The sequence below is a fragment of the Leiobunum rupestre genome, chromosome 9 (assembly GCF_980474605.1).
Source record: "Leiobunum rupestre chromosome 9, qqLeiRupe1.1.hap1, whole genome shotgun sequence".
NCBI lineage: Eukaryota > Metazoa > Arthropoda > Arachnida > Opiliones > Sclerosomatidae > Leiobunum > Leiobunum rupestre.
Genome location: NC_143392.1, coordinates 16870673 through 16888154, shown reverse-complemented (window position 1 = coordinate 16888154; position 17482 = coordinate 16870673). Strand labels below are relative to the sequence as shown.

General features: G+C 38.9%; 2 protein-coding genes across 2 annotated transcripts; both read right to left on the bottom strand.

Moving 5' to 3' along the window:
* Positions 1–2925: 2925 nt before the first annotated feature.
* Positions 2926–6807, bottom strand: LOC149926722 (macrophage mannose receptor 1-like). The gene is made up of 10 exons (XM_090157738.1): positions 6669–6807; positions 6482–6610; positions 6269–6432; positions 6100–6208; positions 5789–6042; positions 5558–5732; positions 5351–5491; positions 5167–5283; positions 3205–3378; positions 2926–3140 (listed from the first exon to the last, which is right to left on the bottom strand). Exons 1-10 carry the CDS (start codon positions 6805–6807, stop codon positions 2926–2928), a joined length of 1617 nt encoding a protein of 538 aa, XP_090013864.1.
* Positions 6808–7601: 794 nt separating this feature from the next.
* Positions 7602–17332, bottom strand: LOC149926721 (macrophage mannose receptor 1-like). The gene is made up of 11 exons (XM_090157737.1): positions 17287–17332; positions 16911–17042; positions 16704–16832; positions 16219–16373; positions 16049–16157; positions 14187–14440; positions 11835–12009; positions 11639–11779; positions 11456–11572; positions 9549–9722; positions 7602–7813 (listed from the first exon to the last, which is right to left on the bottom strand). Exons 1-11 carry the CDS (start codon positions 17330–17332, stop codon positions 7602–7604), a joined length of 1644 nt encoding a protein of 547 aa, XP_090013863.1.
* Between the last annotated feature and the right edge of the window lie 150 nt (positions 17333–17482).

Here is a 17482-nt window from a genome sequence, read left to right as displayed (position 1 = left end):
AAAATGTCGACTCTCGCAGCAATATTTGAATTTATATGAAAACGAATTTCCTGTCTTGCGTAGTTTCGTGTTTTCGAGTTAAAATCGTCTGCCTTTCAGACGTCGTGTAACGAAATAGCAGTTTCTTATTGGTCTTTCACATAAATTCAAATTTTGCTGGGTGGGTCGTTACTCGTAATTGTTACCCATCTTTTAATAAAGGCCTATACGGATAGTTGAAATATATCTGTTCTGTGTAGTGTAGATTACTCATTTGACATTGACTTTCTTTTTTTTTGTATTTGTTTTTACTTCATTAATTTTACATGGCATTGATAATACATATAGTAAATTGTTAACCAAGTTTATTAATCTTGAATTAACCCTTGGTTTAAAATCGAAAATCTAACAATATTATCAATATATAATCTAAAGTGAAACTAAAACTTTATCGTTTCCCTCAAACGTTCCATATTTTTATGATGCAGTAGTGTGCACGACCACACAAGACGACAACAATGATTAGGTAATACTAATATACCGTTATATATATATATATTAATCCGTTTTAATTCTTACTAAATAATAATTATACCGTATAATTATAATATATTCGTGATCCGCCCCGGGCGTCAAAGGGTCTAGGTACGCCACTGCTCAGCACTCGGTCCGTCCCGAAAGTCAATAAGAAGGAGTTGGAGAATACGCACCCGTAACAAACGTAGCGACGGTGGACGTTAACGGAAAAAAAAAAACTCAACGCAATCGCAAATTTATCCGTTAACGCTTACCGTCACACGGTGGTTTTGCCAACCTCTAAACTGTTAAAACGGTTGTTCGACTGCGTACGCAGTGATTACCCTTTGCCCCGAAAATGCGAACGCGTTCGCAGGCCACACACACACACACACCCACACCCACACACACACAGACTGACACGCTGGTTGTATAACCTCTCCTAGGGTACAAAGTCCCCTCGGAGAGGTAAAACTTTAATGGCGCGAGACTGTGTTCCAAAGTCCTCAAGTTTTACGTGAAGACTAATTAGGCTAAAGCAAGGGGTGGTGTGAGTGTGGTGTGCTGGAATTAGGTCACCTTGAGAATGGCACCGGTGCTCTACGAACTTCGACGCTAGGAAGAATTGAGAGCTCAGTCACTGAACGTAAAATATCACTTAACGTACCAGCAACAGGTTTTCCTGCTAAGCTCGCACAATATCTTAGTGATATTGTTTAGTCGTGGCTAAGACACTTTTTAACTCAATCAGTGTGCCATTAAGAGCCTGAGTCTATTATATTTTACTATGGTCTTGATTTGTATTTTGTGAACGTTGCTTTCTTTAGCACAATACCTCAGTGATTTTGTTTAGTCGTTACTAATGCACTACGGAGCTCAGTGTGCCATTAAGAGCCCTAGGTCTATAATATTTTACTATTATCTTGATTTGTATTTTGTTTTTAAATTGCAATTTTATCCTTCTGTTACCAAATTCAATATAATAATTATTAGGAATGAGTAATTGTCTAGTTCTAGCTTTGTAAGATTATTATTAAATCCATTTTCCTTACTTAATTTCAAAATTCTTATTAAGCCGCCAAACTCATTAAGCCCACAGTTAATTAGACATTTATGATGTATTAATGGTTTTTGACAACGGATGTAAGTGAGTTGGTTACAATGATCTCCATTACCGGTAAAGCAAACAGGTGAAAACCACCAAACAATCCGAAACAAGACCAACTTGGTAAACTCTTCCGACAAACCAAAGCAGTTGAAGGAACAAAATCCCGTCAGGATTGGTAAAGGGACCAAAAACTACCGCTACGCCCCCTTTGGTTCGCCATTGAAACATATAAGTAGCGTTTAAAGCAGACTATTAATTTTTCTTCGTTGTTATTGGCAAATTTGACTTTAATTTTTCTGTACCTCGGAGAAGCTAGCGCCGTGCGCCGTTACGCCACCTAGACTCGTTTAGGTCGCGAATACACTACTACTATTACTACTACTTTCACGAATGTCCAGCCCTTAATTTCAAACTTTGAGGAGTCTTCTGATTGATTGAGTCTTTAAGGACGGAGAAAAACATGGTATTGTATCTCAGAGTACATGACAACTATTAGCTATTTACTTTTCCTTGAAGAAATTCGAAAAAGCTCTAGTCGGAGATCGCCATTATTTGATTAAGAATGACTTAGTACAATACTTCCTAGCGAATTAATGAATCGGTTATCCTATCTATCTCATAAGTATGTCTCATTATAACATAATTATCTCCATAAAACATAATTATTTCAATGACACTTTTTACACACGGAACATAGCAAACTTTATGCAAACGTGGACTGTCTTGAACGAGTGTTCAAATATTTGTCAATTTTGCGTACGGGATTTTAAATGTCAAAGTTATTTCAGAAATCTGAAACTGATTTTGAGATTTCAGAGCACGATTTTCGTGTGGATTTCTGGGATGATTTTGAGATTTCAAGTTTATTACAAGATTTCTAAAATCATTTTTCTGTAGAGTGTACGGTATTTGTACAAACTTCGGAATCCTCAGATTTTAATCGCTCATTTCGTCTTGTATTTTGGAAACCAAAAGCAAATTACAAATTAAGGTTATATAATCTCGCGACGCTCGAGATAAAGTTGGCTTGTCATTGTTGTCAAGGGTACCTAACTTTCGTTTCAAAGTAGGTTTCCATCTCAAACTTCGACGCGTATTTCGTGACTCGTTGAAAGTTACGAAATATTTTTTTTTAAAGATTCTGGTTTGATTAAATAAAATAACGTAATGTAATACTGTTACTTATGCTTTTTATAAGCATTTGTTGCCCGGAATTTGTAAAAACGATTTCTATTCATCTTCTCTTTCGAGGAATTTAAAAATGACGCTTCAGATTCCTGTTGTTATTATAAATATGATTTATTCAAATTATGTTTATTGTTTCAGCTTTTGGAACTTTTGCCATTCGTTTCGTTTTGAAACTGGAATATTCCAGCCCTCACTTTGTCGTCCAAATTCTTCTTCCTGTAAAAGTAGAACCCGGCGAGGGCAGCGCCACCAAACAGAAGTAGAACGAATATCACGATGGCACACACGCCACCTCCCGACAGACCACCTTTTCCCTCGTTATGCTCGCTCGCTATTTCTGGGTGCAGTACTACGCGAAAATATTTTGAAAGTTGACCCTTAAACGCTTCTAATTTAGAAATGGTTTACTTTACCTTTATCCGCCTGGCAAATGGTATATTTTCGAATCCTACAAGGATAATTGTTGTACTTCATCTTATGCGCGTACAATTCGACGCATTTTTCTCGGTCATTGTCGTTGGGTTCGTTTGTATCCCAGGGCAGATAATTGGCTTCCTCATCGGTGTCCGAAATGAAAGCGTAAAATTCTGGGGGTTTTGAATTGTAAGTCAATGCGTCAATGATTATTAAGTACGATCAGAAGTATATACTACATATCGCTTACGAGAAAAGTTAACATCTATATCGGAAATGTGAAACGTGCACTATCTAGCGTGCAAAGGTGAAGTTAAATGAGCGCGGGAAAACGAATAACAGCCAGTGAAAATTAACATAATATGCTCTAAGCATTTTATCAGTGACTGTTAAATTTTAATCACAAACCAATAGTACAGAAACGAAACAAGTCAGTATCAAATACAAAACTGTTTCCATTTCGATTCGCCGTTTCTTAGTTTACATATTTTTCATTTTAACGTTGACGTCACGTATTGTTCTTTTTGTAAAGTAACATGTCCTTATTGTTTAAATGTGGCTCTTACGTCACAGTCTCTAACTTTTACAAGTCTACGAGCGCGCGCTACAGTCGCCAGAGGAATATAGGCTAAGAATCTATACTATTTTCCTAAGTGTCTTCTGTCTTGCGTCTGTTTCTCTATAGACGTCCATGACGTTCAATCTAGGACCTTCAAATTTATCACAGCTATTCTTATGGCTCAATGGCAGCGAGTCGTGCTATTTTCATCGATTTCCAATTAAGTTAATTAATTAAATAATGTATTTTTGCCCCTGGAAAGGTGCCGTGAATCCTGCAACCTACATACACCTATACAACCAATATTTTTCTGTCTCAGTCAATTTAGTTGCTGCGCTGGGGAGGGGGGATAGAGTTTTGTTTATGCATAGAGAAAGAAGGAAGGGTTTATGCCATGACTCAATCTCCACGGGATTTTAGTTCTAGCTTCCCAGCTAGTATACTAAATTACTAATTACTAGTGCCATAAGAGCAACATTTCCACAAGTTGGGCAAGACCACGTTTTATTTCATAAAATCAACTAATAGTTGATTTTCAAACTCACTCGATTTTTTTTATGTCTAACTGTGACCTACGTGAATTTAATATATCTCAAAATATACTAATATTATAAATGTAATAATAACAGCACATTGAGATATCGTTATTTCACTGCATACAATGGTTTGTTTTAGAAACGTTAACTGAAAATCGAGTGTGCAGAAGCCTGTAGGAACATCAGAAGAATTTTTTTTTTAAAACGCCTCCTACAATCACTGCTATAGGTTTTAAAAAATTCACTATAATTAAGTATTTAGAGAAAATGGTGAGACTCTACAAATAGACGCATTCACATATTGCCTACAGGGAAATATACAAAAAGGGGCAAAATCCACCCGAGGTACCTTCCTATTTAATATTGTTTGAGATAGATGGCGACACTAAAGTTTATGAAAAATAAACTTTTTTAAAAAGTTATTAATTAATAACTAGTTAATTATAGTACTTTAAATTCTTATTAAAAATAAATAATTTTTGTAATCTAAATTAAAAATTAATTTTAACAGTAGTTAACACTCTCCGCCATAGATGGCACTATAATACGATTTTAAACTATCCAATCAGGGAAGATAATTTTGTATTTTAAATCTCGACAAAACCGTTCTCCACTAAAAACTGAAAACTTTCAACAAATCATTGAAAATAAAAATTATGACGTCATGCTGCTATCAGAGCGCCATCTACTAACAAATAACGCCATCACCACGTTACCTCGGATGAATTTTACTCCTTTAAAGTGTCTTTGCCCGTTAAAAATTGTAAATCGACCTATACCATTTAGCCGCATAGGTAGATTGATAAACCTTTCTCGTAAGAGATACATTACCTACGTCCACTTGTACAACGACAATGATTACTTACTGTATTTCACTTGTCGTATGCCAATGACGAACCTTTTATCAGTATGGGCGGCCAAATGAGGTCGTAACAAATCCAGTTCGTGCGCGGATCGGAACATGGCCAATGAGCTGTTCTCCGCTAAATTAAATGAATAAAACATGGTACACGTGACGAGACTGAGCTCCCGAAAAATGAAAATACTTGCCAAGGTGTTGGCAAGTTTTCTTAGCACTATCGAAGGTTTCCATTTGTTCGGTGCCCAAGTAGTAACAATGTTTGGTACCCACGTCGATAAAATTGGGTGGGCAAGATCCAATAATTAGTTCCGGTATTACCGATTGCTCCTCTTTATTTAGTAAAAAATAGAAGTTAGTTTTGGCAGAAATATTTACGTGATCTCGCGTCTCATTACTTTTGTGTATGGCGCATATGAAGGCGTGTTTATCGTTGCAATCCCTAACTTTCCACTTCTTGTTGGTCTGCATTGCGATGCAACGATGGTCGGCTTTATTTTCCAACGGTTCTTTCCGGTCCCATTTCGTGTGATACACCGGTCGGCTGTCCGACCATGTCAACATACCTTCGTACTGAAAATATATTTTCATAAGCGCGTGTTGTGGTTATTCCAATCGAATCTTTTTACGGCTTTAATCGTGTCCGAGAAGCCAAGCCAGAGCTCCTTATCCACGTTGGCTGTCAGTAAATCGACGAAGGCCTGTTCGTACGCGTCTAAAATTGACACTAAGTGGCCTCCGTATTTGGATTTGCATTTTTCTTCGGCTTCGTGCCAGTCAACGTCTTCGTCTTGCACGTGGTAGCATATGCCGAGATAGAACTTAAAACCTTTTGGACATTGAGAATCTTCTGGTAGTCCGTCGTTAGGTTTACTCTTTTCAACTGACAAGACAAGCTATATATGATTGCTGATAGTTTGCCTTAGGTATTGAGACTTACCAAGATCAAACTGACAGACGAAACCCACTTTCTCGGTGCACCGTTTGTCTATCCATCGTCCAGCTATGGCGTCACTACCGCACATTAGGATGCATCTTTCGTGCAACGCCTGGAACACGTTAAATATGTTACCACTTTATCGCCTAACAAGAAATGACGGTAAAGATACCCCGTTAGGTTCGCCAGCCGCGAAATTTGTGTAATTGGAACTTCCGTGGTCATTCCAGTCCAAATCGTAGTCGTATCTATTCTTGACGTGTTTCTGTAAACCAATCCAAACTCGGTTTTTCACTTCCGTATGCCCCAGATACGTCGTTAGAAAATCTAAACAGTCTATTTTCAGTAACGAAGTAATAAATTACTTGGAGTAGTATTTGACTACCTTGCTCTTGTTGGGAGTGTATGATGGCCAAATTGGTTTGTCTGCCGTTGCAAAATTCCATGGCATCGTCGTAGTTTTTAGTCTCAACGTTATCGATGTTATTCGCGTAGATTTTGTAACACGTCTTGCCTATGCCCGTTTATTTATCGAAATTAAAAGAAACCACAAATTTTCTGTTTGGCCTTACCGTATTGTCTCCACGTTGATGGGCATTTAGTGGCGGTTGACTGAAAGTGTATGAATGACGCCTTTGTTGTTGTAGTTGTAGCGAGTGTGGTAGTCGAAGTCAAACTTTTAGTAGCAATTCTCGTAGAGTACACTTCCATAATTTAAAAAATAAGGCTATTTGATAATCATTTTAAACACGATAGATAATTAGCTTACCTCTAAATACGAGTCCAAAGAAAGTCAGAGTTAAGAAAGTTCTCATTTTTTAAGTTAGTTGAAAATATTTAAGGTATGCAGATAAATTATTTTAAAGATAATTCTTAGGTAAAATCTTATAGAACGTGTTAAGTCAGTTCTATACAGCCTGTTACCTAAAGGAGTTATATCTTGTTTCTTCTTTAGGATAAGCAAGCCTGTACTAGTTTTTTTTTTTTTTTCATTTTTATCCAACAATTAGAACAGCATGCTAGCTGGGAATATATTTTTTCTTCGACAAATAATACCGTCCTCCTGTTCAAATATGAACTGTTAAAATAGCTTCGCGTCTATCGCATAGTTGCTCTATTTACTATGATCAAGGCTTTTCTCAATTGGAACGGTTAAGACTAATAACTTGAAACTATATGATATTTTTGAAAACTTTATTAACGATTTTTATTTCTTTAATTTAACGAATATTCTCACTTCAATATTTATAGAAAAACAGGACATGTTAAGATTAAATCATTAAACACTAGTAGATTTGAAACTAAATTATGTTCGTTGAAACTAATCAATTCTGTATTCGTAATTTTATCGACTTCCCTTTGAAATATTTCAACTTTTATGTAAAGATATGTTTTGGAAAAATCACTCTTTATTTCACATAAGATAATTCTACAATAGCTATAAGTATGTATGGTTTTGTTTATAAAAACCCGAAGATGAAACGCAAAATGTTTGTTTGAAACGTTCAAATATTGGAGTTTTGTCCGTTAGATTCGTTTTGAAACTTCACAATCCCCAATTTCATTTTGTCGTCTAGGCCTCTTTTTCGGTAAAAATAGAAACCGATGATAGCCAAGGCGGCGATGAGCAGCAGCACTACGATAACAATGGCACTTACGCTTCCCCCTGAGAGCCCACCTTTTTCCTCCGGGTGTGGCAGTATCCGGTAGTGAATTTCTGTTGAGAATTTCCTGGTATTAAGTATCACTCGCTTGTGGGAAGTATAAAATCTCCATGGCAAAAATCGCGTACAACAGATATTTTCCATAAACTATAGAATCATAGTTTAAACTAGCAATGGCGTAGACAAGGGGAGGGTACTAAAAAGTCACCCCCTTATCGACCCCTCTCAGATATTTCACATAGTTTTTTTTTTCTTTAAAAATAGAGCTAATACCCAAGGCACCACCTTCGACCACATAAGCAATGTTGCTTGTGCGTGATCAAGTAAAGGTCTATTCACACGAGCCAACTTTTTGATCCAACTAGATGAGTCAACTTTGAGTTGAGTAAACTAGTTGGTTCGTGTGAATAAAAGTTCGATGAGTTGATCCACCAAAAAAGTACGCGAGAAAAAAATGGATCACTGATCCATTTTTGCTGACTCAGCATTTTGATTTGAAAAGTTGGCTCGTGTGAAAAGGTCTTTACAGGTGGCCGGTTTACAATGCGTAGGAGGACTTCTGGCTACGCCACTGTAAACTAGTATAAACAGCTAATACATATCGTTGTAAAGCAGGGCCTATCTTTCGACGCAGTGGAAATGTTAGGGTAAGCACTTGTCTAACGAAATGATTCAGTTTCAAATATCGGCGTTGGACTTAAAGGGAATATAACCTCAGGTATTTGGTGTGGAACACCAACGTTTGTAGCTCTGGCCGCTCTTGGCTTTGGCTTTAGAAATGTTTGGCGCCACTGTACAGGGATATTTTAAAAATTGAAGAGGTCTTCCATAAAGATTGCTTTGCAGGTTATATTATCTTTAACATTGATTTTATAGAAACAAACAAACAATAGAATGGGCTATTTTACGCCTAGGCGTGTTAGGAAGTTCCAGATTGCCCACGCGAAATATATCATGATAAAACTTTGTGCTAAGTTTCGAGGTGGCGTCCAAAACATAAAATTAGAAGAGGAGCGAAATGGGCCCCAAAATCACACCAAACCCAAGGCCCCAAGTGGTGTAAACCGAAAATTAATTACTTTAAAACATATTATGTACAGAATTATAATTATAACCATTTTTTATCACCAAAATAAAGTTTTAAGGAGCTTTTAAGAAACGAATATGATAAATTTTAAGTCTGGTCAAAGGTGCGTCAAGTTTGTCAAAATTCTAACTCAGAAGCTCAGAAATTTTTACTAGACACGAATAGAATCATTAGTTCTGAGCTAAATATTCAGAATAGTTTCGACGTACTTTGCCGACAGAAATCAAAATGGGGACGTAGTGCTGCTGATGAGACACTATACGATCCCGAAACAAAATTTATATTTAACGTGTACAACAGTGGGAATAGGAAGTAATATTTCGTCCTTATTGTTCTTCGATTTTTTATGTCTAACAGTTATTTTAGCACCTACTAATTTAAAATTGCGCTTCAGAGCCAATGCCAAACAGAAACACGTGCTTTTTTGTTTTGATTTTTTAGATGAATGCTATTTGGCCAAGAATTCTTTGTAAAAGAAACGCTTTTTGTCAGAACACAGAACGACAAACTAGACGCACCCCAAAGCCGAGATTTGAGCCAGATTACAAAACCAAGTCGGTTCCCGTTCACCACAGTTATATAGTTCCACGGGGGAGATTTGTTGTTACGCTATTTGACTACGCTTTCATACTTCCCACCGACGGCGGATAATATAGACTTCTGGTATATATTTTTAATAATGTTAGAACTCGATTGAGTACCTTTATAAATCTGGCAGATGAAAAAATTATCGTGATCGCAGTTGAAATTGTTGTAGGCCATCTTATGGGCGATCAGCTCGACACACTTTTCATTCTCGTTGTTGTTCGGTTCGTTCGTATCCCAAGGCAGGTAACTGGCTTCTTCGTCCGGCTCAGTGATGTAAGCATAGCGTCCTAAAGATTGCGCACTTTAGTTACGTTGTGGCTGATAAATATAATAATAATAATCTAAACTATATTCCTAACTATATTCTCTATAGACGTCCGAGCCGTTCAACCCAGGACCTCCAAATTTCTCACAGCTATTCTTATGGCGCAAAGGCAGCGAGTCGCGCTATTTTCATCGATTTCCAATTAAGTTAATTAATTAAATAATGTATTTTTGCCCCTGGAAAGGTGCCGTGAATCCTGCAACCTACATACACCTCTAAAGCAATATTTTTCTGCCTCAGTCAATTTAGTTGCTGCGCTGGGAGGGGGGAAGGATTTGGTTTAAGTCTCAGTCTTCCCGGGATTTTAGTTCTAGCTGGGGCCCGGCCGAAGGACGGGCTTCCCAGCTAGTATATCTATAACAAGATAACTATCTAACTTCGCAGGCTCATGCCACTTTTTAAATGGGGTCTAATTTAAGCTGAAACTGTACGGCTCAAAATTTAAAATCCGAATAATTATAGAAAATAATAAAATTACACTGGTAAGAAATATTTACTTTTTACCTCTCCGAGGGGACTTTGTACCCTAGGAGGGGTTATACAACCACCGTGTCTGTCTGTCTGTGGGTCTGTCTGTCAAGCCTGCAAACGCGTTCGCATTTTCGGGGCAAAGGGTAATCACTGCGTACGCAGTTTCTTAGAATCAGGGAAAAGGTTTTTCCAAAAGCGCCCTCTTTTTGTCATAGGGTGTAGTATAATTTTTTAATCAGCCGGGATTCGAACCCGAGCCCTCTTGCACTATAGGTGAGCGTTCTACCGCAGAACCACGGATACAGTTACGCTTCACTGAAAATTAAAAACTCTTCCGAGGAGAGGTATATTTGGCTTGCCAACTTGTTTATAAATCAATTTGTTCCGATGATGTATAAAATCCCAATAAAAACTAACATAGTTTGCATCCCTACGTCATCAATGATGTAGTTTAGTATAGATGTATGCACCAAGAATAAATGTGTAATTTGAGTAAGAATGAACCGCAATTTCTCTGGTGTAGATTTCTTAGTAAAACGCGAGGGTTGACAGTTTCAATCGTCTGTTTGGGGATTTTAATTATTTTCAAATAATTAAGAATTAAGTTTCACGTTAAAAAATGGGCAACTGCCTTGTTAAAAATTGTTCGAGTATTGGTCATTTTATTCGTTACCGAAGGTAATTTTAAATTTGTAAAAAGCATCATCACAAAGGCCAAATTTTATAAACTTTGCCAACTTCTTTTCGTAGATATTCCTGTCATTTCTTTATTTTATTTAAATAACCCGGGTTTAAAATCTTATCTGGTTTAGTTTAGGGCCCATAACGTCGAAATTCCGTGAGCAAAAAATTTATCCCTATAATCTGTACTATAACCTGTAGGAGTTCAGCGCCACACTCGTTTTTATATTGGCTTCAATGACAAAACTACTCTAAACATAATAATCCGCTAGGGGCGCTCAAACCATACACATATCTTTCGCTCATAGGTTAACATAGAAACTTCAACGAATGGGCTGGCCGCTGTAGCGCGAACAGCGCGTGTTCAAAGTTTACGCCCGAAAAGGTTTGAATTTTTGATCTCCCCTCCCGATTTCCATGGAGACCATAGGAGCCAAATATGTACACGTTTCAAGCGAATAACTTTAGCAATAGAGGAAGATTAATACATCTCTCTAAGAAATATGTCTTCTGATTGTGTCTAGCTCAAAGCAGTATACAAACCGTATTGTTGTTCCTGAATTCCGACGATAAATCTTTGATCAGTGTAACGCGTCAAGTGAGGACGCAACAAGACCATGTCATGTTCCGAATGAAACTCAGCCAAGGTGCCATTCTCCACTGTTTCAATATTACATTTATAAGTTATCTATGGAAAGATGGTATTTGTAAAGCTCGTATACTTGCCCAAGTCTTCGCAATCTTGCTTGGCGTTTAAGAAGGATTCCTTTTGTTCGGTGACAATGTAGTAGCAGTGTTGGGTACCAACGTCTATGAAATGTGGCGGACACGAACCCATAATTGGAGGTGGTACGTCAGAGTGCGTCTCTGTATTTAAAACATTAGTCTTATCTTGAGAAATTTCACCATTACCCGTAGTTACTTTTGTGTTTGGCGCAGATGAAGGCGTGTTTGTCTTCGCAATTGCGGACCTTCCATTTCTTGTTCTTTTGCATGGCGATGCATCGGTGGTCAGATTTCCCTTCCGACGGTTCCTTCCTGTCCCATTTCGTGTGATATACTGGCCGGAAGTCAGACCACCTCAACATACCTTCGGTCTGAAAAAGGCCAGTTTCACGATATCCAAATAGAATCGTCGTACATAGTTTTCCATACTTAGCTAAACGTGAAGTTTACTATGGGAACGCGTCCACTACGCCAGTAGAACGCACTGATAGGGATTGAAAAGTGGCCAATTGGCAATAGAAATACTGGTTCAGCTGAGTAAGTGAAAAACTATGTATAGAAAGTTACGGTTTGCAGTGGCGTACCGAGGGTGTGCGGCGCGCGGGTCGGGCTGAGGAGGCCAAGGCCCGACCTCATATGAGAAGCGCAAGGAGTTCGAGGAAATTACGGCACCAGAAAAGGGGGTGTAAAAAAAGTTTACTAATGCCCCATTGTTTAGGCACGAGAAATAATTCAGTATCTCGACTTCACTTAAAAGGCAGCCACATGCCAAAGACGCCGGGGGAAAATTCTTCAATGGTACCCTTTTTAGGGAAAAGATCTGACCTTAACTAACCATTTAATACGGTTTTCATTGGGTGCTACTAGCACTCTCTGTCCCTGCCGGGGGTAAAAATATTTTCCAATGGGGGGGGAAAAACCAGCTCCAAGACGAATTTGCGTCTCGGGCTGAGCTGATCTACTACGTCTCTCAAGACGAAGCGATATTTTAAGATCGGTCGTAACTTCATTTTTCTGTGACATCACGGCTCTCGCTCCGAGGTGGTAACGGTGCTAGGTAGAGCCTCTCCAAATGATATATGAAATGTTTACAGAGTGGCGTATCTAGGAGCAACAAACACAAGGAGAACGCAGCTAGCCTTTAAACACGCTAACGCCGTGTTGTGTAAAAATTTAATTGGACGAGCCTTTACGCTGAACGTTTTACGGGCGGGCACCGGCATATGAACTTCTTGGTAGATAGCGGATGATACGCCCTAGTAGCAACAAACACAGCACCCTACACAAGGAGAACGCAACCCGTCAAAAGTCGTGCATTTTCTTGTGTTCAGTTTTCATTAGTTAGACGCTTTAGCGGCTGCGGCCGTCGGAAGGGGATAATTCAAAATTTGCCTTCCGCCCGCCCGTAAAACGTTCAGCGTAAAGGCTCGTCCAATGAAATTTGTACACAACACGGCGTTAGCGTGTTTAAAGGCTAGCTGCGTTCTCCTTGTGTTTGTTGCTCCTAAATACGCCACTCTGTAAACATTTCATATATCATTTGGAGAGGCTCTACCTAGCACCGTTACCACCTCGGAGCGAGAGCCGTGATGTCACAGTAAAATCTGAACAATCTTCGAGCACTACAACGTAAAACGCTAAAGCAGTTTTTGGCAGCCCCTTTCAAATACCATATACGCTAATCAATGCGGCCCCTATAATTATAATAAAAATATTCAATTTGAGCGGTTCTTATACGAAGGAGTTATCTTCATTTCATGACTATAATAAATGTAGACAGTGTAGAATACTAAGATTACCAAGATTGTTTTAAATATTCTAATAGATCAATTCCAAATGTCATTGGGTAAAAGTTTCCATCCCCATATTTTGTCGACGCAAAAAATTGGATTAAGCTTAGTTTCTACTAGCGCGCGTAAAGGCGTGTCACTTAACTTTGGAACTTACAAAAGATTTCATGCGCTTAAAAAAAAATACATTATTAAGCGCCCTAATGTATACCAAGCTAGCATACCTACGTTTTGACGCACTTAAAGAAAAGTTCATTATGACGTCCGTTAGTGGAAACCAATCATTAGGCCTAACGGGTATTTTTGCGTTGACGCTCACCGTCGTGAAGATTTTGCCCTAATGAATACCACCATTTAGGTTCAGGGAGTAAGATAGAAGACTATGACGCGAGGGAAGTTAGTCTTCATAAAATATGGGGAAGATAATTTTAACTCACTGTCTTTCGGGAACGACCTTTTAAGTGAATTTCGCGCCGTGTTTTCTATTTTAGCGCCTTATTTTACTCTTATTATAGTGCCTTCAGATAAAATTCGGCTAAGGTCAGGGCCGTGCTTAGAGGTCTCGCGGCCCCGGGCGAAATGCACGGGCGAAACTAATTGTAGCGGCCCTCCGGTATATACATCCCTATGGTAAAATTTTAGAGGCCCTGGGCGACCGCCCGGCTCACCACCCCCTAAGCACGGCCCTGGCTAAGGTCGTGGTGCACGTCTATACCCCGTTGATCGCTACGCCTCTGAAAGTTTGCGTGTTCTAGTACCGCTTTATTCGTGTCTGAAAACCCGATCCAAAGTTCCTTCTCAATGTTGTCTGTTAGTAAATTGACGAAGGCCTGTTCGTATTCGTCCAGAATGGACACCAAGTGTCCTCCGTACTGGGCACGGCATCTTTCCTCGGCGTTAAACCAACTCTCCTCGTCCTCTTCCAAGCGATAACAGATATCCAAGTAGAACTTGAAACCATTTGGACACCGAGGATCTTCTTCCATCCCATCCGTGAGTTTACTCGTTTCAACTGACAAAATATGAATTAGTTGTACCGTACGTAAGATAGCAGACATAAGTATACGCAAATTTTTTAAAGACAGTCCGTTTTGCCAAAGGACTATATAAATCACTGAGTGGCTAAGAACTGAGAAGTCTTCGCGAGCTATTACTAGTCTTGGAAAGTGTGACACTGTGAGGTGATAGTGACTGATAAATCACCTGTTTGAAGGATCAGCCAAGGCTTAAAGAAAATTAAAACATTTTCAACAGCTTGTTTTCGCCAAATTATGACAAATTATTTAATAGGAACATAAAATTTACTATTGTAACCCATCCGTTTCTGTATGTAGTTAATTATTCTTGAATTCGCTAGTATTTATCGCCATCACAGTAATCTACATAGGTCCACGCCAAAAGCTGGGCTCGAGCTCACCTCACTGAATTCGTATAGGAGCTTACGGCTGATCTCGGGCTCACCTTGGTCTCACCAATTATTGGCCGGGTCTCGAGCTCGAGCTCGCAATCTAAATATCCCCGCCGATGTGAGGTCTCGAGCTCAGTAGATTTAAAACCTACAAACGGTCTCGGGCTCGGATTCACTGTAGTTATAAATATACCGGCAGTGTCGGGCTCACGCTCACTATATTTACAAATCGACGGGTGGTCTCGGGCTCGGGCTCGCAACAATTAAAATTCGACATGTGACCTCGGGCTCGGGCTCATTATAGTTACTTACAAATAAAATGGTGGCCTCGAGCTCGGGCTCATTATAGTTACTTACAAATAAAATGGTGGCCTCGAGCTCGGGCTCACTTTGTTTTAAAACTACTAAAGGCTCAAGCTCGAGCTCGATGTTTCGTCGCACAATGTATTTATCAAATAGCCTAATTAGTGTTTTCGAGCTCCATTCCGGCATCACTGATACACGTGGAAGACAGTCGGAGGCGGTCAGGCAGCCCTGAGCCCGATAATCCAGACGGCGCTGACTGCGCTAGCTTCTAACGCTTTTTTTTTGCCAAAACAACTTTTTGAACGTAGGCTTGATTCTAAAATATATCGCGAATTGGAAAGAGATCGAGCTTATCCTCAGATACGAAAACAGTATTCAAATCGGTCTCGGGCTCAATCGTAATCGTGAGTTGAGTTCGGGCTCACGTCAGATATGAAAACTACAAAAATCAGTCTCGAGCTCGGGCTCAAATATTATGTCGAGCTCAAGGTTGAGCTCTTAGTACGTCAATTTTTAATACGGACTCGGGCTCGAGCTCAGAGTAATGTTAATATTGAAATGGGTTCAAGTGCGAGTTCGAAGTAATTTGTATTTTAACAGGGACTCAATCTCGGGCTCACTAGTTACAATATGCGTTCCGCAATACCTCAGCTCGGGCTCAGTTTTAACGTGAAAACTCTTGACATGACGTTCTGTTTACAGGTGAAAGGTTTCCATTATTTCAACAGGCACTATATAAACAATACCTTGCGGCTCTGGAAATATTCTTGGCGATTTCCTGGGAGAATGATTTATTTAAGCGCCTATTCCGCGACAGACTATCATTAACCGAAATACTGCCATACTTATGTTAATTAAGTTACTTGTGACTGTTCGATTATCACCATAAGCGTGTCATTCACGTACCCAGATTAAACTGACAAACGAAACCCATTTTTTCGTCGCACGGTACGTCGTTCCATCTACCAGCGATGGCCTCGTTCCCACACATGTGAACGCATCTTTCGTACAACGCCTGTCAATTTGACCAAAAATTTAATATTTATTGTATTTCCGATCCATAACGATTTTCGTACCCCGTTTGGTTCCCCCGCCGCGAAATTCGTGTAATTGGAATCTTCGTTCTCGACCCATCTGAAGTCGTAGGCTTCGCCGCTCGTGGCGTGTTTCTCTAAACCAATGTAAGCTCGGTTCTTCACTTTCGGATTTCCCAAGTGCGTCGTTAAGAAATCTAGCAATGAAACGTCAAAAGGCGATAAACATTTGACAACGGTTAATATCCTTTCCAGGTGCTAACTCCGTTAGAGGCCTATTTTTAAATACTCGAAGTCTTACTAGATGGCGCCAACAGTCTGAAAAAACCGCGACTTTTGTTACAAATATTTAAAGTAAGATGCAAAACGTTTAAATTGACGCCATCTAGTATAAAAAATTAATTTAAATCGAAACTTCTAAGGGCATCGCTCTGAACGTTTGCTTCCCTGTAAGCAGTTTGGTAATTTTTCTATCAGGACTATCTAACCATAAAGCTGACGACCGACCAGATGCTAATGAAATGTACCTTGCTCTTGTTGAGAGTGTATAACAGCTAAGTTGGTTTGTATATTGTTGCAGAATTCCATGGCATCGTCAAAATTTTTGTTTTCTATGTCTTCAAGCCCGTTCGTGTAGATTTTGTAACACGTTCTTCCTGCAATAAAGGTCAGGGAAGAATGTTTGTGGGTGATTTTGATTAGTTTGATTTAGGGCTAGGTGAGTAACGTTTTACCATATTGTTTCCACGATGTCGGACAGCTACTCGCGTTCATCGGGTGTTGGACAAATGATTTCACTGTTGTCGTTGTAATTGGATCTTGACTAGTTGTCGGAATCGTGGTGGTAAGTCCATTTGCGGTGTAAACTTAACGATATTTCGAGATGTTAACAAAGTTAATTTTACTAAATTCTTAAGCCTAAATGGCAAATTTGTTTAAAGCGTTTACAAGGGCACTATCAGTTTTGTTAGTCAGCTAAATTTAAAGTAAATTTCATAGATAAGCATTCCTTTATGTATAAACTTTATATTGACATTACTTTTAGTACATTAACAACGTTAAATTAAATGCTAAACTCACAATGCGCCTTAAGACATTATCGCAACTTACCTCTTAATAATATGCCCACGAATGTTGTTCCAAAATGTGTTCGCATTTTAAAAATAATTATAACAATTTATAAACAGTAGCACTTGCTCTTAGGTGAATTGCTTTTTATTTTAGATAAAAGCTAAGAAATATTATTTGAAATTCCTCTTTTGGCCGGCTTGAAAAATGCACCTTTTCTAGTTGAAGTACTAGTTTA

Bases quoted from the DNA above. Each gene is read 5' to 3' on its own strand.
- LOC149926722 (XM_090157738.1), bottom strand. From the start codon at position 6,807: ATGGAAGTGTACTCTACGAGAATTGCTACTAAAAGTTTGACTTCGACT. The intron at 6,209-6,268 runs GTATCTTTACCG...AACGTGTTCCAG, and splicing joins CGGCTGGCGAACCTAACGGG to GCGTTGCACGAAAGATGCAT. The intron at 3,379-5,166 runs GTAAGTAATCAT...CAAAACCCCCAG, and splicing joins CATACGACAAGTGAAATACA to AATTTTACGCTTTCATTTCG.
- LOC149926721 (XM_090157737.1), bottom strand. From the start codon at position 17,332: ATGCGAACACATTTTGGAACAACATTCGTGGGCATATTATTAAGAG. The intron at 17,043-17,286 runs GTAAGTTGCGAT...AATATCGTTAAG, and splicing joins CGTGGGCATATTATTAAGAG to TTTACACCGCAAATGGACTT. The intron at 12,010-14,186 runs GTACTAGAACAC...GGCCTTTTTCAG, and splicing joins TTTCAGACACGAATAAAGCG to ACCGAAGGTATGTTGAGGTG.